The sequence below is a fragment of the Physcomitrium patens genome, chromosome 18 (assembly GCF_059467195.1).
Source record: "Physcomitrium patens ecotype Gransden chromosome 18, ASM5946719v1, whole genome shotgun sequence".
Taxonomy (NCBI): Eukaryota; Viridiplantae; Streptophyta; class Bryopsida; order Funariales; family Funariaceae; genus Physcomitrium; species Physcomitrium patens.
In genome coordinates, this window is record NC_143427.1 from 8,796,450 (window position 1) to 8,820,255 (window position 23,806).

General features: G+C 33.5%; 2 protein-coding genes across 2 annotated transcripts; both read right to left on the bottom strand.

Moving 5' to 3' along the window:
* Window positions 1–8,543: 8,543 nt before the first annotated feature.
* LOC112295576 (putative AAA domain-containing protein C16E9.10c) lies at window positions 8,544–14,584 on the bottom strand. The gene is made up of 13 exons (XM_024547343.2): window positions 14,449–14,584; window positions 12,890–14,174; window positions 12,309–12,632; window positions 11,771–11,960; window positions 11,295–11,604; window positions 10,855–11,007; window positions 10,521–10,637; window positions 10,292–10,396; window positions 10,090–10,155; window positions 9,892–9,956; window positions 9,512–9,713; window positions 9,143–9,304; window positions 8,544–8,820 (listed from the first exon to the last, which is right to left on the bottom strand). Exons 2-13 carry the CDS (start codon window positions 14,064–14,066, stop codon window positions 8,686–8,688), a joined length of 3,006 nt encoding a protein of 1,001 aa, XP_024403111.1. The 5' UTR covers window positions 14,067–14,174; window positions 14,449–14,584; the 3' UTR covers window positions 8,544–8,685.
* A 1,277-nt stretch (window positions 14,585–15,861) lies between these two features.
* LOC112295423 (cysteine proteinase mucunain) lies at window positions 15,862–19,694 on the bottom strand. Its single transcript, XM_090244267.1, has 8 exons — window positions 19,619–19,694; window positions 19,166–19,537; window positions 18,576–19,124; window positions 17,686–17,921; window positions 17,414–17,554; window positions 16,934–17,209; window positions 16,620–16,802; window positions 15,862–16,406 (listed from the first exon to the last, which is right to left on the bottom strand). The coding sequence occupies exons 1-8, from the start codon at window positions 19,692–19,694 to the stop codon at window positions 16,332–16,334; spliced, it is 1,908 nt and encodes a 635-aa protein (XP_090100393.1). The 3' UTR covers window positions 15,862–16,331.
* Between the last annotated feature and the right edge of the window lie 4,112 nt (window positions 19,695–23,806).

Here is a 23,806-nt window from a genome sequence, read left to right on the forward strand (position 1 = left end):
ATAATTATAAAAATAAAATTTTCTACTAGTACAAATTGTTTTTATTCAATTTAATTAATGGATTGCTGTAAATCTTAAAAATTCTCACTAATCTTCTAAAATCTAATTTCAAGATTCTAATATACTTTAATTTTAATAGACATTAATTAAATTGTATGATCAAGCTTAAATTTACAATATACAATTAATACAACTATAATTACACATTCACAAAATTTCACTCATAGATCTACTACCAATCTTTCAAAAGTCTCTAAAGTATAAATCTTTTATATTTTTTAATAAAAAAAGTAATTCCAAAATATTATTCACTTTACAAAGCCTTTACAAAATTATTACAAATTCAAATAATTCAAAATCAATATCCAAATGACATTTTTTTTTTAGTTTAGTGTCAAATCCTATTCTTTCAATTAATCAAAAAATCCTAGAATTATTGTAGAAGAGCAATTTTGTACCTTGAGGCCTAATTTTGATGTTGATTCACAATCAGTCCTCTCTAGGTATAAATTTTTGGTTTTTTTAAGATAAATATTGCTAAAAAAATATTTTTAATTTTTTTATAAAGATATTTATATTATTTTTTTTAAATTTTTTTTGCCTCATTTATAGACGTACAAAGTAATTAGAAGTTCATTTTGCAAAGAAGAAATATTAATATAAATATTAATTTTATTCTCCGTAATTATTATCTATATTTCTAAAGTAATATATTATAATATTTTTAATTAAGCTATTTTATAATATAATCTTTTTTCTTTCAAATAATAATTTTTAATAAAAATATAAACTATTTAATAATCAAATAATAGGCATTCATATGAATTGTGCCTACCTTAAATATATAATTAGATTTTTTTAGTAATTTTTTGTTTTAATTCATATACTAATTGTAATTCATATGTTTATTTTAGTTCATATACTTGTTTTAATTTATATATTTATTGGATATTTTAGTTCATCTACTTATTTATTTGTTAGTAGAGGACCGTCCATAAGTTTAATAATGAAGAAAGTTAGAAGATGAAGATAAGGAGAAGATAGACTACAAGTAGTAGTTACTCATTTTAGAGTCCTCTTCGTGGCTTTTTAGAAAAAGATAAGAAAAAAGGGATCCACATGTAATAAAAAGAGAAGAATATTTAAAAAAAGGAAAAAAATATAATAATAATAATAATAATAATAATAATAATAATTTAATATTTCTAATTGGTTATTTATCTTGATTTTGATTAATAAAGAAGGAAAATTTTGAGACTTAGAAAAAAGTCTATTGATGAATGTAAAATTTGGAATGTAAAGAAGAGATAAAATATTTAATCTATTAAAAAATATTTCAAATCATTCCATTGATTTAATATTAAGTTATACAAGCTTAAAATAAAATAGGTCCAAAGAAGAGGATAGAATCTAACTAAACATACATAATCAACAAAGATCTCCACAACAAACAGCTTTGTATTTTTGTAGATGAATTACAAACTTTTTGATATCATATTACAACATAATAATATGGCAATATTATATGGAACTACAAATACATATCCAACTTAAAGAATACATGTCTAACTTACAAGATAAGCTTTCTATAAGTGCGCTATATATCCTACTTGTACCACAAGTGGCCAATATATATAATACATGGAGTTTAAATTCTTAAACTTCAAATTATTTATTATTATCTAGTTTTATAAATAAAAAAATACAACATATGTCGTCTTCCTATGATATTTTCTTTCTTATATGGCTTAAAAAAATATAGATGAAATACATGATGTATCTTTATAGACTCCAATAAATATAATCAATAAGCAATTACATTAATATATCTATAAATAAAAAAAAGTTTAAAACTATAATAATCAAATTTGTCACAAAGATAATTAGTCTTGATATAATGATAAAATAACCATATTTTGTTGCCAATGTAGAATTGAGATTATTCTTTGTAATAAGTATCAATGTTAATCTTTTGTTATTTTAATGAAATAAACTACTATCATGAATATAGAGTCATAAAAACTTGAGATTAAAAGATTTTTAATAAAATCTATAAAAATAGAATGATTTATTGATAGATGTAAGAACTTTCATGCATATTCAAAATATATATATATATACCACATCTATTTCTAATGATAGAAAGACTTTAAATAATATTTTAAGCCAATACTAAGATTATTAATTTATTTTTTAAAAAAATAATATATATACTTTTCTAAAATATTCTCTTTGTTTTTGTTCAATAGGTCTTTAAGAAAGAACTCAACCACTCTTTGGACCAATCTATAGCTTATCATAGAGTAAATTAGTTACATTCAAAGAATAAATTGACAAAAATTTAACTAAGAATTTTATTTGTCATTTAAAATTTCCAAAAAGAGCTTATATCTTATTTATGAAGCAATGATAGATCTTTACAAATGTGTGAAGATTATCAAAGACTCAATAAGATCATCATTAAGAATATGTATCCTCTAGCTTTGATATTTTAATTTTTTGATTAATTGAATCAAGCCAAGATCTACACAAAAATAGATTTATAAAAAGCATACAACTTCATATACATAAAATAAATAAATAAATAAATAGAAGAATATATTTTAAATAAGGGATAAATTTTTTGAATATAATATTATGCCTTTTAGATTCATAAATATATTAGTTACTTTTTAACATCTTATAAATGATATTTTTAAAGAAATTTTTAATTTTTTTTTTATATTATTCAAATTATATTTTAATCTACTCTAAAAATATAAAAGAGCATAAATTTTATATTTATTGTATGTAACAAAAACTTAAAAAGGCACAATATAAATGATGCATTTTTTATAGAAATAAATGCATTAGATTTTGCTTTCAATATTATATTGTCACAAATAGAAATAGATGAAAAATTTTATCCTATAACTTTTTATTTAAAGAAACTTTTGGCACCAAAAATCAACCACAAGATGTCCAACAAAGAAATTTTTGTAATTTTGGATTTATTTATTGAATAATGGCATTATCTACATAGTGCTTTAAGTCTAATAATTGTTTATATAGATTATAAGAATCTTAAATATTTTATGTCAACATGTATTTTAAATTGATGCCAAGCTTATTAGAGCATGTTTTTATTAAGATTTGAATTCAAAATCACAAAAAAGAACTCAATTTATATCTGATATAAATAAAATAAAATAAAAATAAAAAATAAAATTTGTAAGATGTTTTTTTTAGACAATCATATTTTACTAAAAGAAAGAGATGCACCTTTTGATCAACAATAAATTATTCATATGAAGCTCAAGTAATTTCATCTTTAAGCAATGAAATCAACATTGATTAATGATTTAATTTTTTTAAAGCACCTTCAATTAAATATGGCTTTAAATCTTTTTTATATAATATTAAAATTAATTCTTTTAAATTTTATGATATTTCAAATTTTGAATTCAAAAAAAATCTATCTTATTTCAAATGATGCTTATATATTCTAAAAGGTGAAGTATAAATAAATACTCTTTAATCTTATTACAACTTTCTAGTTGCAAGATATTCTAGATACAACAAGATCTTAGAATTAATATTAAGAGATATTTTGTGGCTTCAAATACGTAAGGCAGTTAAAGACTTTGTACAATCATGTGATATTTGTTTTAAATCAAAAAATCCTTATCATCAATTTTATGGACTTTTCTAACTACTACCTATACCAAAATAATTATAGTTTTTTATTTTTATAGATTTTATTAGAAATCTTTTAATCTAAAATTTTATGATTTTATATTTGTAATAATAGATTATTTCACAAAGATAGCATATATTATACTATATACAAAAATTATCATAGGTAAAAAAAAAAACAACTAAACTTTTCTTTGATAATATTTATTAGTATTATAGATTATCAAAAAAAATTATATTAAATAAAAGAACTCAATTTACATTATGGTTTTAAAAAAAATCCTTTTAAAGATATTAAAGGTGGACTTAAAACTATCTTCAACTTTCTATTCTCAAATTGAAAAAGAAATAGAATAGATGAATCAAGTTATAAAATAATATTTGAGATAAATCATCAATTACCATTATAATAACAAGACTATACTTTTATATTTAGTAAATTTTTCTTGTAATAATATGGTATTTTTTTTAATTAATAAATATATTTCTATATTAATTATGATCATCATCTATAAATTTATACTTTTGACTTCATAAATGTTTATAATCCTGTAGCAAAATATCTAACAAATCATTTATCAAAGCTACATGAAATAATAAAAGAACTATTAAAGAAAAGTTCAAAAAGAACAAAAGATCAATAAAAATGCCTAGCATAAAGAATAGCCTTAATTTGACATTGGTAATAAGATATAGTTATTTTGTCAAAATATCAAGATCAATATCAAGGACATGAATCTCAAAGAAAGAAATCCCCTATACACTCTTCTATCACTCAAAACGACTAAGAAATGACTAAAGACGGTAGTATATTGAACTAGGATGGCTATTGCTAAAGACAAAAAGATTATAAAGTCTTGAAATAAGACTAAAGACTAAAAAGGCATTGACAAGAGTGATGAAGGCTTCACTCTTGCCTCCATATATGTTCTTAACTAGGAGCTATGTGGCGATATCCAATAGGACTTCCAAAATGTATTGACTTTATAAGACACATATTTTAACTTACAAGACAAGTTTTCTATATGTACACCACATAGTTAGCTTGTTCCACAAGCTATCAATAAGTAATTAACTCGTTGACCAAGTTTCTAACCTACCAATCAACTACAAATACATGTAAAGTCAAACAATGTCTATGAAGCTTTTAGGAAGCTTCACTAAAAAATATACTAAAATAAATATAGTTTTATCTATTTTTACTTGATCATATAAATAAATATTAAGATAAATATATATATTTTTGACAACTAATTGCCTTTGTAACAAGTTGGATTACTATAAACTTGGACCATTTCTTATTTATGAATAGATAAATTAAAAAATATATATATATATATATATATATATATATACTTATGACCTTCAAGAACAATATGTTTTTTTTTAAACAGATAGTGAGATAAATATATTTGATATCACAACCTTGAAAGAAAATCTCAACATTTGATAATATTTTTGAAAATAGAAACCATCTTTAATAGTATTTCAAAAGTTCTATTTAAAGAAAATTACAAAAAGACTTCAACAATGATCAAATTTTAAGGTGGTCTTCATGCTCTAGTATGAAACCTTCTTGATGGCAAAAAAATCTATCAACTAATTTCAAAAGAAATAAAGATTAGAATATGTAAAAAATATAATTTATTATATTTTTGACGTCTTCAATATGTAATCACTGCCCTTTATGGAATTTGTTTCTAAAAAAAAAAAAAATGTTACAAACATATATAGTTTTTTAAATAAGAGATGTTAGGTGAAAAATAAATATATGTAGTTTTGCTAGTATCTTGTAGAAAATCTTCTTAGAAGCTTCATAGATTTGGATTTGTTTTTATATTTCTTTGTAATTAATTGATTGATTAGAAACTTAGCCAATAAGTTGGCAACATGTTGCATATGTTGGCAATTTGTGGTACAAGTTCGTTATGTGGTGCATATGTAAAAAACTTATTAAACATATATTTTGTAAGTTGAACATGTATTAGAGGTTCTATAAAATATCACTACATAGCTCCTAGTTAGGTAGAATATATGGAGGTAAGAATAAAGCATTCTCATCGTTATTAACATCATTCTTGTTTATAATCTTGTTTCAAGAGTCTTTGATCTTCTTGTTTTGTAATAGTTATTCTAATTTAAATACTATAGCACTTTTAAATGAATTTTTTTTTGAGTGATACAAGAGTGTAATTCGGTTTTTTTTTATAATTTATGTTCTTAGTAACAAATCCTAATCAAATCTTAATCAAATTCTAATAAAATATTAATCAAATTTTAATTTATGATAAGTAATTTTAATCATATTTTAATTAAATCTTCAAAAAATCCTAATCAAATCCTAAAGTATCCAAAGGAATTTTAATCAAATCTTAATGAAATCCTTAAAAAATCCTAATCAAAATTTAATCAAAATTTAATCAATTCTAACCAATTCAAACTAAATTTTAATCAAATCCTAAAATAATATTTATCAAATTTTAATTAAATCTTAATTGATTTTAAGTAATCCTAACCAAATTTTAATAAAATTCTAAAAAAAAATTAATCAAATCCTATAAAAGATTTAAAACCTCAATAATTAATAATTTAACAATTGATCATGATTCAAAATTTTCATACTTTTCTTTTTCTTAGTTGAAAAATAGCAAAATAAATTTGAAGAAGATCAAAATCACCAATTGGGAGAAAAAGCTCATAATCCAATAAAGTGTTGGCTAGCCTCCTTTTTCAACCTTAATGCCAATTTTCTAGTACTAATATTTCTTTCTTTCATTGTTTAATTTCTTTCAAATTTTGTACACTTTTTAGAATTTAAGGTTGATACTATTCTATTAAATTTAACTTCAATTCAATTGGCAAATTATTGCGAATCTTAAAAAACCTTAGTAGACCTTAAAATTAAATTTTTAAGATTTTAATTCACTTTAATATCAATAACCTATAATTTAATTATCTAATTAAGCTCAAATTTACAACACACACTCCACACAATTATATTCACAAATCTACATATTTACTTTAATAGATTTTCTTGAAACCTTACAAAATTCTCTAAAATATAATTTTTTTTTATTTCACAAAAACCAAAGTTTATAAAGTCATTGCAAACTCAAATCATCCAAAATTGACTCTCAAAGAAGCTTGTTTTCATTTGCTCTCTATTTAAACTCTCTAATCAACAAAAAAAATCCAACAATTGTAATAGGTGCCCAACCATCTAATTAGTACTTTTGATCTAGTGCAAAAGATATTTCTTTGTTTGAAGTTTTTTAAAAGTACTAATCAGATGGTCCCATTCATAGAAATTCAAAGCAATTGTGTTTTTTAATTTTTATTCTTTGTTTGTTGAGTTCTAAACCAACATTACTCATCAAACTGAAGAGCACATCATGCAATTGAACAGCTACTTTACCAACCACCTTCAGTCTGCTTTCGGCTTACATTTCTTTGTCATGCATTAGGAACTCACAACACCCAAATGAGTTGAAAACGAAGACACACAAATTTCCTTGTTCGATCAGTTAAGCAGGGCCCCACAAACTCTCGGCACTGGAATACTACTGTGCACCAACTCAGATGTAAGAGCAAAATTGTTTTAGGAGATCTTACTGCAATTCTAGTGAGTTTGAAGGATTGTTTACTTTCAATGTACCCAGATCACTGAATCATCTACAATCGCAACAACAGTCCGTGACAGTCAATAAGGCCATAGGAAATACCTGCAAGCTTTGCAAGAAGATTAGCTGTTTAGAAACAGGATTTGCATTGTATGTTGGTGCAGTATCACAGTGTGATCGGCTGACGTTTCATTCCACGTCAAACGCTGAGTAAAGGTAGTTGATTGAAATGATGAAGCAAAGCATGTTGGAGCACTATTCCTCGGCATGTTGTAGCATCTTGGATTTGCCTCGGGTGGGATCAGATGACTTCATTTGATGCGATCGTCTCCAACTCCCGCTCCCACATTCTCATCCATTCCTGCATGTAAGAGTATATAATACCAACTCAGGGTACGAAATTCTTCTACTGAATTGCTGAAGCTATGGATGTTCCTAGGTTCACTAGGGTTTGGTTCGTATTACCAGTAGAAGTGCGGATGCACCTGGTGATTGATTTCATTAATGAACCTCGTCGAAGTCAATGTAGTGGTGAAAATGTACGATTGGTTCATGATGAAAAGAGGCTGAAGAGGATTGATTTCTGAGATTTCTCGTTCCAATCTGGGGCAAACTTACGGTACTCTCCAGGATTCCGACTTGGTGATCAACCTGACGCTCTGTAATTGAATCGGGTGCGGACTCTTTCGGACGCAGGAGATTAAGCTTTTACAAATCGGTTTGAAAGGTTCAGTGCTGCACTTTGAAACCAGGACGCAGGGATGCTACTGGTTGTTTTTTAGTGCTTAAGACAATTCCTGCTGAGAAGAGGTTCACATTTAAGGACACCTGTTCTGATGCTATGTCCTCCTAGTTCCTCCATGTTCATTCCAAGATAAAAAGAAATTAAAGTCGACACAAAAATCAAATAGTACGCAGATTGTCTACAAACTTGGGCGTTGCCTAATAAAACTAGCCATATTCTGCTTACCGATTTGCAAGGTTTAGGACCCTTTAATACATAGACATAAGGCAAGATTAAATGCCAGCATACTCTCAGGGCCCAATAAAACTTACAGTGTAAGGTTCGCAAACGCAAGATGTGTCATGGGCCTTTTCATTAAAACATAAACAGTGTAAGAATTTGACGCGTTCATTGCGCTTACAACTATCCCAAACATAACATTAACTCAACGAGTCAATCAAGCAACCCACATTACCACTAGACCATAAAGTTTCGAAGCTGGGTCAGGTGTGCAAGTACTAATCTTCAAAGAAAATTAAATATCACGTGCAAAAACTGTATTCTCGACTTGAATGAAATTTGGTACATTTCTTAGTAAAAAAATAGAGAATAATACTACTCTAATCCTATACATTCTCATGCATTTCTTTTGATAAAGTTGGACAGTTAAGACGCCAGATTCTCTTTACCGCCCGCTACATCATCTAATGGTACAATCGTTTCAGTTTCTCCCTCTTGTTTCTCAAGATGACCCCGGGAACGCCGCAGTTTCCGTCGCAAAGCCTCGTATCTCTTGCGATCCTGTAGTAGATAAAACTCATTAATGCGTTCGAAAGATCAATTCCGTCGTCCAAATAGAAAAAGATAAAATGAAGTCCTAACCATCTTGATTTAGAAGGGCAATGATTAGATGATCATTTACTACGATTGTTTCTTTGAATATAAAACTCGTCTTCAAGAAGAAACAAGTAGAACCAAGAATTTCTATCAAAAATCCTTCTAGAATAGACAGAAGGCAAGATTTCATGTAAACCATATCCTAAAAACAATACTTGAATGCATAGTATCATAAGGCTGGATGAAATTTCACCGACATGTGTAGATGATCCAGAGTACTATTTACCGTGTTAGATACGGAAGGAAAAACTCGAGTCAAGGCAATTTCAAAATGACGAGATGTAACACATAAAGCCTCAGATTCGGTATCCACTGCATGTGACATATGGTCAGTCCCATTTGAACTCCTGATCTTGTCCTTTAAAGTGGCAGTGCATGCTTCTCGCACCTGAATAAAAAAAGAAAAATACTAACATGTTAAGAAGCAAAAGAGATCCAATCAGCCAATTACATATACAAGCCTTTGAGCACTGCACAATGCGGAGGCAAACCCAAGCACGACCTACAAATTCATATAATGTTTACCTGCACATCGCACTTTCAAACAATGGATACTTATATCTTCCTTGCACTTATAGGTAAAAGAACTACTTACCAATGCAGCGAGATCAGCCCCACTAAAGCCCTCACATTGATTGCTTGCTCCAATTGCGCCCACATCAACATCAGGAGCAATTGGTACCTTCCGAGCCAATGTCTTCATAATTGATGCACGTCCTGGAGCGTCAGGCAACGGTACATACAATAGTGTGTCCAAACGTCCAGGCCTTAATAAAGCTGGATCTATCATGTCAGGTCTGCACACAAACAACATTTGATAAAATGACCAAGATTTGATCCAGCTAGTCTACACCAACTCGGAGGTGAATCACGTATTTAAGAAAACTACATAGTCTAAACTCTAGATAGAAAACCACACCATACTTACTCTAACGGAACTGCAAATAAAGTAAACGTATGTCCGAAGATTATTACCTATTTGTAGCTGCAATAAGAAAAATACTTTTTCGTTGCTCCAACCCATCCATTTCAGTCAACAACTGCAATGCAGCGTACCCAATATGATTTTCATTTTGAAGCTTCTTCTAGATGAAGTGAAAATTAACAGTCAGCTAAAAATCGTAGTAAACACTCAATCAAGAGCTTGAATACTTGAGAACATATTTTCCTTACCTGGTTAACTACACGTTCAGCGGCGCCATTGCCATCACTACCACGTCTAGGTGCCATTGCATCCATCTGAACAACAATACCAAAACAATCTACAAGATTAAGTAGCAGTAAACGAAAGCAGTTCAGAAGCCGGATAATATATACATGAAGAAAGGACAGAAGGTTACTAGTGAAGATTAGTTGACTTATATTAAGAACTCACCTCATCAAAAAATAGAATGCAAGGAGACGAGGCTCTAGCACGGGTAAAGAGCTGACGTATGGCACGCTCACTTTCACCAACGTACTTGTTAAGTAGTTCTGGCCCCTGTTAACCAACATCACTCAGCTTACAAAACAAGACCAAGAACGTGCGCTTCAATATAATAAAACCATTATTGGACTGAAACATAAGATGTACAAGACAATGATTTATCCAACTTGGCTCTCACCTTCACGGAAATAAAATTGGCCCCTGCCTCGTTCGCAATTGCTTTTGCCACAAGAGTTTTACCGCAACCAGGTGGACCATAGAGAAGAACTCCAGTAGCCATTTCCATTCCCAGTGCCTTCAGGTCACAGTGTAAACAGTTTTTATGATGAAAATGGCCTCCCCTAAAAAGTCTAATACACATCCACCTTACGATTCGGTAACGAAGAGGGCAAAGTTCTCCACCCTCATTCCTTACACGCTTGAAATCCACGAGTCCCCAAAGTTGTTTCTCGACATTCCAAATACCCTAACAACAGTTCAAAAACAATACATTTTCAAAGTCGCTTAAATACCTGGTACTCCTCGGGGAACTTGATGGCTCTACAAATGGAAAATTCAAGATCTTCACGAACATCACATAGCGAACCGACATCATCCCATGTAACGTCTGGTATTGTTGCAAAGCCTTCACGTTTAGCAGATGGCTGAACCTTTTCTACAGCATCCTGCATAAAAAGATATTGCTTTTAGATTCCACAGCAAAGACCTAAAATCTAGAATAAACTGAGAGACGATTGAAAACGTCTACACCCTCACGATGAATGCTGTATTGTTTCAGTCCGAAACAACAAAAAAATATGGAACCACACCGTTCACAATTGCCAATAAAAACAGAGTCATCTCAAGCCTGCTCTCACTACACAAATTACAGGACTTCATACACAGAAGGCACCCCGAGAGGTCATACTTCAAGACTAGCAAACACAACAGGTGCAGGTTCTAGCTCAAGTACTTCAAAGTCCTGCATAGTGATTGCAAGGTTCTCCATCGCTTCAGTAGTCCAGGGGCGACGCCATAATTCCTCATCTTCACTCACATCATCGGTAAATTCTCCATTTACAGATGAACCGTCAAACTGACCTTTTACCCTTGAAACATCTCCTTTGATAAGTGCAGTGGTTGAAGGCTCTTCTTCTACATTGCCACAATTCAACATTGAATTCTTATCGCCATGATTAACACTGCTAGATCCATCAGTGTTTTGTTCTTCAAGATGTAGATGCAATTCATTCTTGGAATCTGCTGAAGAAAATTGCAATGCCCTGAAACAGAGTAAACATCAGGTCTTCAGAGGAATGAAACGTTTCAGAACTTTCCACATTCCAATCAAATAAAGTTCAATAAAATCGTACAAGTCAAGCATCAACCTCGGAAGAACATCTAAGAAATGTGCAATGGAGGAATACAATCGGGGATAAGACAAGCTACCTGGTCTCCATGCCAGCGAAAATTCTCTTTACAGCTAAAGCGGCTGCTTCCTTGGTCAAAGCAGCCAAGTCTGCACCCACAAAGCCTGGAGTTCGTCTTGCAATGCGCTTGAAGTCAAAAGAACCTTCTAAACGTAACTGTCCAGATAAAACAGATAAGATGCGGGCTCTGGCATTTTCATCTGGGATGCCTAAATACAAAGAAAGGCAAAGGAATTAAGTCAAAGCACTGATTAACTGAGAACATGAAGACGAAGCACATCCTCCTAACCAACCAGTAAAACTGTAAACAACTGAAGCCTAAATCTACATGGAGAGATTCAATTCACTTGCTGCAGTTCACGCAGGAGCATGCACTGTAGGCGACTAGGACAGAAGAACACTAGACAGGTGAATAAAGCTGTTTAAGAACGCATTCTCTCACATATTACTTAACCCGAAGTAATATTAGGTTTGAAAAATCCCACAACTGGAAAAAAATCCATCTAATTACGAAGATTAGAAGCTACTCAACGACGAATAAAAGGCGTTTAAGGTACCCAGAGCAATTTCCCGATCGAACCGACCGGCTCGACGAAGTGCGGGATCCAGCGCATCAGGCCGGTTTGTAGCTCCAATTACAATAACATGGCCTGGACGCTTTGGAGCTTTGCTCTCAGACTTTGAATCCATATCAACCAGAGCTAAAGGCTGACTCAGTTCATCCATACAAGTAAGCAACTGTGCCACTATTCTCCTTTCCATCTCTCGTTGTGCTGTCTCTCTTTTAGGAGTGATTGCATCAATCTCATCAATGAACACAATACAGGGTGCCAACTTCACAGCTTCCGCGAATAGAGATCGGACCTTTGCCTCAGATTCACCTGTGGAGGGAAGAAACAAATAGTCACTTGTGGGTCTCCTTATCAGTTCACAGGTATAACCAATGAATGAGTACAAAATTCAAATCTTCCATAAAAAGTTAACGTGATTACAATGAATTCAGGTATGCAATGTGGGCGAAGTGGGTGTTCTACACAACAACACACAGTGTGTGTGTGTGTGTGTGTGTGAGAGAGAGAGAGAGATTCCGTGACTAGAGAATTTGAAAGTAGGAGAATTTAGAGAGCGTGCAACGCACCTGACATCCCTGAGACTACCTCAGGTGCAGATATTTTCAGAAAAGGAACCCCCGTTTCCACAGCAATTGCATTTGCAAGCATAGTTTTGCCACAGCCAGGCGGTCCATGTAATAAAACTCCCCTCGGGGGCTGAACACCCAACCACTCATACAGCTCTGGATGAGCTAGTGGTTGCTCTATTATATCTCGAATGTCACCTAATATTCCTTCAATCCCTCCAAAATTTTTGAACGAAACATTTCGAGGAACTGCTGCAGCAGAGCTGGTACCCTTACCAAACCCATCTTCGGCACCCTCTCTCTCACTTTTGTCGTGAGCCCACTTCCCCTTTTTACTACCTGCACGAGCTTTCTCTATTTCTCTTTCTCGTTTGCGCATGATTCTGCTCTCTTGCAGAACCTTTGTGGTTGCATTGTCCTCATTTAGCTTGGGTTTCTCACTTTTGTTAGCTGACGCGAGTACAAGATATGGTCGCCCATTCTCTTGCTGAAGGATGGATCCCTGGAATTGAGAGGATGGCTTCACGATTTGGGGTGGACAACCACCTAACTGCATTAGAGGGAGATCTCTCTCTTCTTTTGCACCACCTTCTCTAATCTCTGGTAGGACTTGTGGGATCTTCACCAATCGCGTTCCAATTGCAGCTTTCGCTTTAGCAGCTATTACATGGAGGGGGGCAAATGCGGGTTTTTCTACTTCTTCGACATCGCCGGCCTTGTTCGAGCTTCCTTTCACTGGAGAGGAGCCCTCCCCTCTCACTCTCCCTTCTTCCACATCATCCAGATCCATTTCGTTAATATCTTCCACGTCAAAAGCCAGACCCTCATTCATGTCACCTACTCCGTTCATTTCATTTACATGCGCATCCTCTCTTTTCTTCAACCTCTCTTCCTCATCCTCCGCGCGACTCCGAGGTGTCTTAGGGACCTCTAGTGCCTTCTCCTTCTTCGCTTCCATCCGACGCCGTACCTCAGGAACTTGTAGCGCAAGGTACTTCTTGAAAGGAATTGCCGGTTTGCGGCGATACTCGGGATAATACCGTCGCAAATACTCAAGCGCAGCGTCCATGTCGTTCAATGGATTCTTCTGACCAAACTCTTCTAGTCTGTTCAGAAGGTGAGGGTCAGATGGCCCTGGCTTCCCCCCTGCCACCCGCAAATTCTCGCGCCTCCCCATCCTACTATCCCTTCTCACAATTCACACGCCTCTCTAAACCTACCTTCTTCAATAAGCGCTTCATAAACTTCTCGCCTCCATTCTACGCAGAACGTGCGATTCACGCCGCTAAAACAGCATATGACCATATGAGAAAATTAAGAAACGAAGTACTCTTCTTCGACTAAGCGAGAGCGGCATACTCAAAACAATCAGGAATCATGCTCAAAGTCTTCAGCAACCAATTCAAAACATCAGAATTTCGTGAGAGGCCCAAACCATCCACAATAAAGTCACAGCAAAATGAGAACCTCGCATCCAGTAGGGAACACATCACACCTTCCAAATCGACGTCGAAGATGAAAAAAAAATACCAGAAATGCAGTAGATGAAAAAGACATACCAGCATTGGAGCAATGCTTCGAAGGAGCCCCTGAGATTTGCTGCAGTGAGAGCCGCGATCCTAAAACATTGATCCCGGGACTCCCCGCATAGTCGTCAACAAGAACCCAAGGTTTAGGGTTTAGCTTTCACTAGACAAGCTTCATTCATAGAAAAATAATTATATAAATTAATCATACATTCAAACGATGAGATCTGTCCATTCGGCGATTGACTAAAACCTTGAGGCGGAGAAGAATATGCTGGAAATGACAGCGATCCAAATGCATTCACTCCCGTGCACTCATGAAATTTCTGGTGAGGCGACAATGACACTAATCCCTGTTGTCGACGATCACATTCTGACTGCTTCGCGCCATGGACTGCACTCCGAAGAATCCTTATTCTCTAATTACGATAAGATTTTACTATGTTTAGTGGAAGTGGTATCATGTTTTCTGTTCCCTGTGGAGAAGACTCCATTTCCAAAGTATTTGTAAGATACATGCATGAATGTTCTTATTACTATCATTGTGCATGTAATGATTATATAGTTGAGAAAAAATACCAAACAAACCAAAAAACAGACGAATACAATATCAAACTCAACTATTTTACTTCATGTTTTGGTACTTGTTGCACACAATTGTAGGCGTGTTCTTGTTAAATATGAAGAAGTATAAGTTTTGTGTTGTTAAAATAAACTTGATAGAAGGAGGTGCCACATTGCATTAATTATCCAAAATTTTAAGGGATCATAATATAATCTTTAAAAATGATGCTACATTCATGTGAATATTAAAGCCAAGAGTTTTGCTTGAAAGTGGAAGAACTATTGTTTAGAACTTTGTTTATGAAAATATATCATATATGTCAAACTTCAATAATTTGGTAGTAAGTATCATGATTATTCAAGTGTACAATGACAAGTAAACAACATCCAAATTGATGTCATTTGATTAAAATTATTAATGAAAAATGAAAAAAAAAAAAAAAAAAAAAAAAAAAAACGTGCCAAACTAATTACAAGACAAAATTATTGCAGAAAACACAACTTGACAATTATACACATAAATAACTGTATCGAAAATATGAGCATTAATAATCCGTTCAAAAAATGTGAGCAAACGTATTAATTGATTGAAACAATCAAGACAATTGAATGTATATGCCAAAATACAAGAGGACCTAAAATGATTCTTGGGAGTCACGACAATACTCCATATTCCACTAAAATATCCCTCCCAACCATCTATACAAGGACAATTTTTTTTATGAAACACTGGTTACACCATAAGTGTTCAACTGCATGAAATAGTGAAAAAGCAGAAGCAAAACAGCGCATATTCATGGTTGCATAAATGGATAGTGGAAAGGGTGAGATCGTCTATTTTTAAAAAGCCACTATCACTGGTGCTTGCAAAGAGAACACAAATTATCCTCAATAAGAAAGAATCATGAAAGATAATTAAGATATTGAACAGAAATTGGAAATGCTTCTTACAAGAGAATCTATGAAGCTACTTGCTGCTCCCAACTTATCACAAGATAGTCAATGTATCTCAGTCTTGTGAGGACCATCAACCTCCTGCTCACACCAGTTCAAGATCACACTACTGCCTGATCAAAAGGCCTTTGTGGCAGCGAAAAATACACATCTGGTCTACCACATCAACATTTTCTCCTTTGAAGAGAATACTAGAAGAAAAAAAAATTGTACAATTTATGTCCAAACGTATCTGCAATGCGGAGGTAGAGCTTGCCTAATGCCAAGCTGGGAGCTATGTACACTTCCTCCTGAAAAGCTTCGATTAACAAACTTCGACTGCTCTTCAGGACTGCGGAGCTACACACTCCGATCACAACATATGCGTTGCATCTCCCGTGCACACACATCCAATCAGTTTAGAAATTTCCTAGCCAGTTAAAATGGGCTAGGGTCCGCTTCATCAACGCAACTCCTTCCTTATCGTGTTCTCCCTGCAATGCCGCAAACATAGTGTTTTAAATCATTGACATACAGTGAACGACCCATTGTTGTGTATATACATGTGTATTTGTTGAAAAAAAAACGGGAATGCACGTTACGGGGGCATTCAGAAATAAATCTGGATGCAGAATCTGGATGCAGAATCAAGAATTGCAGTGCCTATTTCGCATAAGTTTTAGTACAATTGTAGAACGAGGGCACACCTTAAGGCAAAGCCCAGCAGCCAAGTTACAAACAGGATAATCGTGCGGACAGCAGTGGTAGTGATCGTCGCAGCAGGTTGCGGAGTCCAAAGAGCAGCAACCCCAGGCAAGGCACATCTTTCCAACAGGGAAGGTGCAGCAGCATGTGTTCTCCGAGGGACAAGTGCGCCACTTGTCACAAACCTGATGTAAAACAACAAACGATGTTACTACAAGTCAATACAAAGTGTCTTCGATTAGTACCGAAAATGGACAATAGTCTTAAAGCAGTGAAAAGATGCACACAAGTACAAGTGAAAGGAGCTGTTGCTTACCACTTCAGGGGGAGACGGTGATGGAGGAGTGGGCCCAGGGTTTGGAGGGTTAGGGGAAGTCTTCACGGCATACGAAGGCTCGATGTTGATTCCACACAACCCAAATTGATGGTTGGAATCCTTGATATTCCTTTGCATGCGGAGGTAACCGCTCTCCCCCCAGTATTCTCCCCATGAGTTTTTCACAATCCAGTAATCTAAGCTTCCCTCACTGCCGTATCCTACTGCGAGGACTCCGTGATCAAGATCGGTGCCGCACTCCCCAGTAAAAACACCCTGAGGACACAGCAAAATCAACATGCCAGCTATGAGTGATCAACTTTGAAGTGTCTCAGCAGTTTCTTTACGGTAACTTCCTTTTATGTGCACTTCCTTTCAAAAGAAGCGCCGACCAAATTCCAAAGGCAAACAGTTAGACACAGAAAGTTATTTGAAAACAACAAGGGCATAGATCACTTGAAAAGCAGAGCTTGGAATTACCCCAGAATACAACTGGAAATCGCGACCACCTGCTTCAATGGCAACACTGACGGGTTGGCCTGCAACTGCCTTCTTCAATGCCTCTTCATCATTTTCTGGGACATCTTCGTAGCCATCAATAGTAACTACGTGGGCATTTTTCTGCACAGACAACATTTTTCCTTATTTAGTATGCTTCAGGTAGTAAGGTATAAAGTCAAGTGATGACAATAAGAGCAAGATAAAAATCCAGAAATTGCAGAAAACGTCGAGCAATGACATCGGGCTTCTACCTTGTTGTTGTCACAGCGGCCATCAAGACCCTTGTAAGGATAGTCATTCTCGGTGTCAATGCCTCCGTTTTCAAGAATGAAATCGAAGGCGTAGTCCATAAGACCGCCGTTGCAGCCTTGGTTGTATTCCAAGTCGCAGTCAACCAGCTCCTGCTCTGACAAAGACACAGCCTCTCCAGTACGGATGGCGTTGATACCCTCAACAGATCCAATAGCTGAAAACGCCCAGCAACTTCCTGATAGTTATAAAGCACAATAATCGTTAATGGACTAGAAGGATTCTACTAGAACAAGTGGGTACAACCACAATTGCAGACTTGGAGGTAAAAACCACCTGTACTCGAACAGAGAATACTCCGTAAAGTCCGAATTTGTTTTTTTCGAGACATCTGCTACCAACCTAATACGTATTTATAGTAGAACACTAACTAGATTGAGCACCCACCGCTTCCAAGTGACAGAAGCAAAAACATACAACAAACCCCTGGAAACAAAAGAGAAGATATATACACCGCAATTGGAGCAATTCCCTAAACTTCGAAGGTATAGTTGTGTGTGTTACACGAGTGCATTCAACTCTTTCAAGCAAACACCAAATTTGTACGAAACACCAAGAACTCTGTACCAAAACAACGATACACTTAGGACAAATCTCTAGTAACTAAAACCATGGCCGCAAGTCAACACAAATTACAAAAGAAAAGGAGTTGTGATGAGAAAAACTTCGACGGAACCTTCTTCCTAAAATACAAGCAACTGCACCTCGAGGATCTAGAGGCTCTCGTTACTCGCAACACGGGAATTAACAACACACAAAGAGCTACACAAGCCAAAACCACCACGTTGAAGTAACGAAGCCCCAATTCAGCTCCACAAGTACGGCATCTCACCACAAGAGCCTTGATCCTTGACCGTTGTCACGGCGCCTTTCTTCCGCCAGTCGACCGACTCGGGCGCCTCGGAGTCCGCATACCGAAAGCCCGTCTTGCGCTTAGACCTTTTCGAGCGGTCAATTCTCGTCCCCGTGTACTGCCTCCGGAATTCATCGTTGGTGATGTCAGCGAACTTCGTCAACCCCAGCCAGTAGCTTCGATTCTTCTCCGAGTGACGCTGGATGTACTCCAAATTGTCCTTCCACACCATGTAACGATGCGCATGCTCCTCCAAGGAACTGTACACCTTCCCATGCTTATGCGCCCAAGCTCCAAACTGCTCGCTTAGAAGTCTCTCGTTGCCCAGATCCGTCGTCATCCGCAGCAAGCTCCCGGGAGTGGACTCTGCCCCATGGCACCCCGCGCCACACAACGCCACGGCCGCGACCAACAATACCAGCACCGCCTCCATCTGCTCTGAGGCCGCGGCCGCCGATCTAACACTACAAAGCAGGAACACCGAGACCTCTCTGCCCCTCCTCGCTCCCACCCAAAACCGCAAACTCGCTTCGGAAACCACGACTTTAAGGCGAATTCAGGGAGCTCACGTGTGGGGGGCGGGGCTCTTGAAAGGTAGCTGCCTGCGTTGCTGGAGCCTCCGCGACCTCCAACCGCACCAGCAGATTGGACCAGCTCGCACTCCACCAGTTCCCGATTCGTGCGGTGATACGATGCCTTTACGGCAGCACGAGATGCTATCGTCTTGTAGCTCAGACTCCTGGGAGATCCCCGCTCTTTTTCCCCCGTCCTCCCCCCCCCCCCTCCCCTCCCACAACCCGAAGATTCTGTCTCCTCCGCAGTGGCCACAGCACAAAAAGAAGGCACCGTTGCAGAGCATGCGTGACGATAGTGAGGATTCCATGCTTTGATTGTTCTAACTTGTGGGTTCCTTCTCGGCTCCGACGCATGCACTTGCGTGGCTTCCAGTGCGCATCCGCTTTACAAAATTGGAACCCTGATTGTGTACCAACCCCTTCCTTCTTTGCCGTCGTTTGATGTACATTGCATGCAATTTTTGTCATTGATACTTCCATGCATTTCTGCAGAGTTTACTTCTGGAGGCCATCGGAAGCTCATGGCAACTGTTTTTATTATTATTTTAAACGCTGTTTGTGTGCATTGGTTGGTCTGCGAGGTTTTAGTGATAGTTTGTTTACAGTGGGTTTTTTAAAGCAATGCGTGAGAGTGAGCAGTGGCAATAAACTCGGTCTTGTTTTATGTATATGAGATTCTTTTTTACCTGGAGAGTCTCTATTTTATAATATATATATATATATATATATATATATATTTATATTGTTTATGCCAACATGGTATTTTGCTACTATCACCCCAACTTGCCATCCACTCAACATATGTTTGTTTTTTTAGTTATTTCTTTTGTCGTTAATTTTATTATTATTATTATTGTTTTTAATATTTTTTTCTTGTTCCAAATGATATGAAAACTAAATTTGATTTTTTAAAACAATAAAAAAAAAATGTAATTGTGGTAATAATAAAAATTGGGGTGGCAAGTGGTGGATGGCAGATTATGAGGTTTTATAAGAAAAACTATGGTGACACCAGCAACCACAGTTGTATGTGTAAAAGTGTGTACATATGTATTATTGGAATAAATTAGAGATAAAATACCAATATTAACTCAATTCTCCATAACAACCCATATATTTTAATTACCCATGAATTATCCTGCTAAAGGAAAGATAGTGTTATAATCCATTTAATCATGTGCATTTTTGATTTCGTTTCCATGATTATCCACTCATGTTACATTGGACTTTAAAATATTGCATGTAGACACAATAACTTCATTAGCATTTAATGTATCCAATTTCCAAAAAACATGATGTATAAATTGGTTCCATTCCACATCAACATCTAAATCACTTTTTGGCATGTCATTCATTCATTCTGTGTCCACATTTGAGTCAATTTTTGGTTGGTGGTTTTGGGAGCTTGGACTTGACATTAGACTTGCTAATAATGCTTTTGCAAATCGAATCAACCGTCAGCCAAAAAGGACACTGTTGGTGACCCCCACACGTTATAGCAACACATGGACCCACTCTAATGCCAATGTGGCATCCACCTAAAAATACTTCCAACGAAAACTTGATGAAATCATCCAAACTTTTCAACAACAAAAGTGTGCAATACTCCATCCGTAGAGTAACATCATTGTGCAAACAGAAGCCATGAAACTGGGAAAGGAGCTTGTGTGGACAAACATTTTCCTTAAAGCTTGACATATGATAGAATATAAATAGTCAATTCTAGGCAGGATTCTTTGGTGGGTTTTTAAAGTTGAAATAGATAATATCCCTAATTTTTTTAGCTGCAGAAATGGAAAAAAGATCATTCGAAGATTCAACCTGAAGTCTTTGGTGTGTGGGAAAAGTAAGATTTGCTTTACACTAAGGGTAAGGACCATGAGAACTTGAGCTTAAGAGAGTCTGGCTCAAGTTGTCCAAAGTGGATGTCACAATAAGAGAAAAGGACAACAATCATTTTAAATCCTATATTTATAAAAGTACTCTATAATCAAAACGTTTGGGCAATTGCTAACAATAGGGAAAAATTGGATGGAAGATGTATTAACTACCTTTGGGTGTGTGGAGTCAATCTATATCTGTAAAAATTATGTGTATGCTTAAATATCTAGGAACAAGTTTCAGTGTTTAAATTTGAAGAGTTAAATGATTTACTTAAAAATACTCAAAGTTGTATCAACCTTTTAATTGATGCAATAAAACATCTTTTTGTGAAATAGGATGAGTTCATCTTGTAAGTTTAAAGCTTGATTTTAGAGGTTTAAATACCTAAATATTGCAACACAAACATTATTTTATTTGATAATCTTTAAAATTATTGAGTCAAAATAATAAAGATTTTGATAGCAGGATATAACAAAATCCAAGATAGTTAGTCTTTGAAAACTCAAACCACAAGTCACTAAAAACAATTAATTGTTGAGTTTATATATGGTTGAACAACAATGTTTTGGCTTTGCAAGTGAAATCAAATAATAAAAAGAAATCGATGTTATTATTAATCTTATCAAGTTCTTTGAATGAGATCAAAATTTCTGTCTGGATTCTAATTTATTTATTTGTTTTTTGTAAATTGGAAACTAAAACACACATATTAGATATCAATTGAATTTCAATATGATTTTACAGATTAAAATAAATTAGTTAGTTAAATAATTGAAAAGTAATAAAATGTGTTCTTAATACCAACTAATGAAACTTTATTCCATTTTTAATTTTCATATAATTCATAAATTTCAATGATAGGTTCATATATATATATATATATATATATATTCCAGGAATAAATAAGAAGATGGTGGATCAAATCAATGATTGAAATACATGTTGTGGCATTAAAAAAAAGGTACTACAACTATTGAATGAAATAAAGAGGATTATGATTATTTTCCATGTACTATACCAATTCAGATTGAACTTCTAATTTTTATGTAACTCACAAAAATGTATATGATAAACTGTAGTATCCTTATTAACTAAATTCAACTTTTAATGAAGATGATAGAATGATTTTTAATAATTAATTTAATAATTATAACTACATTTATTGTTAAGACACACCATAATATGTCAAAAGTATTGCAATGTTTGTAATGCTTATTTCTAAGTTTTAAAAAATAATTAAATTAAATAATTATTTATATAAATTGATAGTATTTATTAATAAAAAAATTAAAAATATATATATCAATTGAAATTAGAGTTTTATTTCAAAAAAATATTTAATTCTATTTTTTTGATTAAATTCAAAATTTATTATACTTATACCTAATAAAAAATGGATATATATATATATAAAAGATAAAAATCTAAAGAGTAATTAAATTTTATTTATTTTATTCTTTAAAAAAATTAAAATATCTTAAATTAAGCTTTTTAAGGATCTTAAGATTTGTGAATTAAGTATATAAGTTGTTATGTAAAAAGAGATTGTTACACATAATACATTGAGTGTTACAAACTAATTACAAAGTATGTAATCTAAGCCAAATATGAATACAAAAAAAATTTACTCTTAAGGAAAGATGATAAATCTATATAAAAATAAATTAAATTGTCTATCATATTACAAAAAGAGAATCTAAAAGTGAAAATGTTAGTAAAAAAAATCCTAAATTTTACTAAATAGCTAAATCAGGATAGTTAAAAAAATATTTACAACTTAAGCTTATTCTTTCTTTAAACCATTCATAAGATTTGATTTGACAAGAATATTAAGTCAAAGGAGTTTTTCTACCTAAGTATTCAAATCTTACTTCATATAATATCATGGACATATATATTTACTCCAATAGTTATTTAGATATTATGAATAAATAGAAATAAGTAAAAATAGATTAATTTGATAATATCTTATAAACAATCTTCCAAAAAGCTACATAGATGTATTTATACTTTTATACATATCTATAGATCATTAATAAGATTAATATCTGGTCAATAAGTTAGCCACGTCTTATACATGTTGGTAGCTTGTTGTATAAGTTAATCATGTGGCACTCATATACAAAACTTATTTTATAAGTTAAGACATGTGTCTCATAAATTGGACATATATTAAAGGTCCTATAGAACATCACAATACAACTCTTAATTAGATAGTATATATAAAGGTAAGAGTGAAGCTTTCTTCATTCTTATTAATTTCTTTCTTATTTCTCATTTAATTTCAATAGTCTCTAATTTTTTATATCTTTTGGCAACAATCATTTTAGTTTCTTTTAAATATATACATTTACTTATTTTTATTTTGTCATCTTTATTTTGAAAAAGATTCACTTATTTATTTGCATTCTTTGAGTTCTTATCTTTGACGAATTGACAAGAATATACTTATAATATCAGAGCTTTATTTTTTCTTAATTAAGAGTGGATTATCTCTTTTTCTTGATAAGACATAAGCATACTAAAAATTACAGATTATTCACCTTTAAACTAATGTTTTTTTTAAAATTTATTTTATTTTTGAGTCTTTTCTTCTATTTATCTTAAAAAATATTAGACATATTTTTTTTTTATTGTGTAATCATGATAAAACTTATTAAAATGAAGAATGCAATCGTACAAATTCAAGAATAATTGAGAGATTTAATGCTTGTAATGTATCAATTTAATTTATTATTACAAGGAACAATA

What these genes read in the sequence shown, in the direction of transcription:
- LOC112295576 (XM_024547343.2), bottom strand. Translation starts at nt 14,066, where the DNA reads ATGGGGAGGCGCGAGAATTTGCGGGTGGCAGGGGGGAAGCCAGGGCCA. An exon ending in CGATCGGGAAATTGCTCTGG is followed by an intron (nt 11,961 to 12,308) that starts GTACCTTAAACG and finishes CTTTGTATTTAG; the next exon opens with GCATCCCAGATGAAAATGCC. An exon ending in GGGCTGATCTCGCTGCATTG is followed by an intron (nt 9,305 to 9,511) that starts GTAAGTAGTTCT and finishes TTTTTTATTCAG; the next exon opens with GTGCGAGAAGCATGCACTGC.
- LOC112295423 (XM_090244267.1), bottom strand. Translation starts at nt 19,694, where the DNA reads ATGAGCTTCCGATGGCCTCCAGAAGTAAACTCTGCAGAAATGCATGGA. An exon ending in AAGAGCCCCGCCCCCCACAC is followed by an intron (nt 19,125 to 19,165) that starts GTGAGCTCCCTG and finishes TGGTTTCCGAAG; the next exon opens with CGAGTTTGCGGTTTTGGGTG. An exon ending in CACCGTCTCCCCCTGAAGTG is followed by an intron (nt 16,803 to 16,933) that starts GTAAGCAACAGC and finishes GTTTTACATCAG; the next exon opens with GTTTGTGACAAGTGGCGCAC.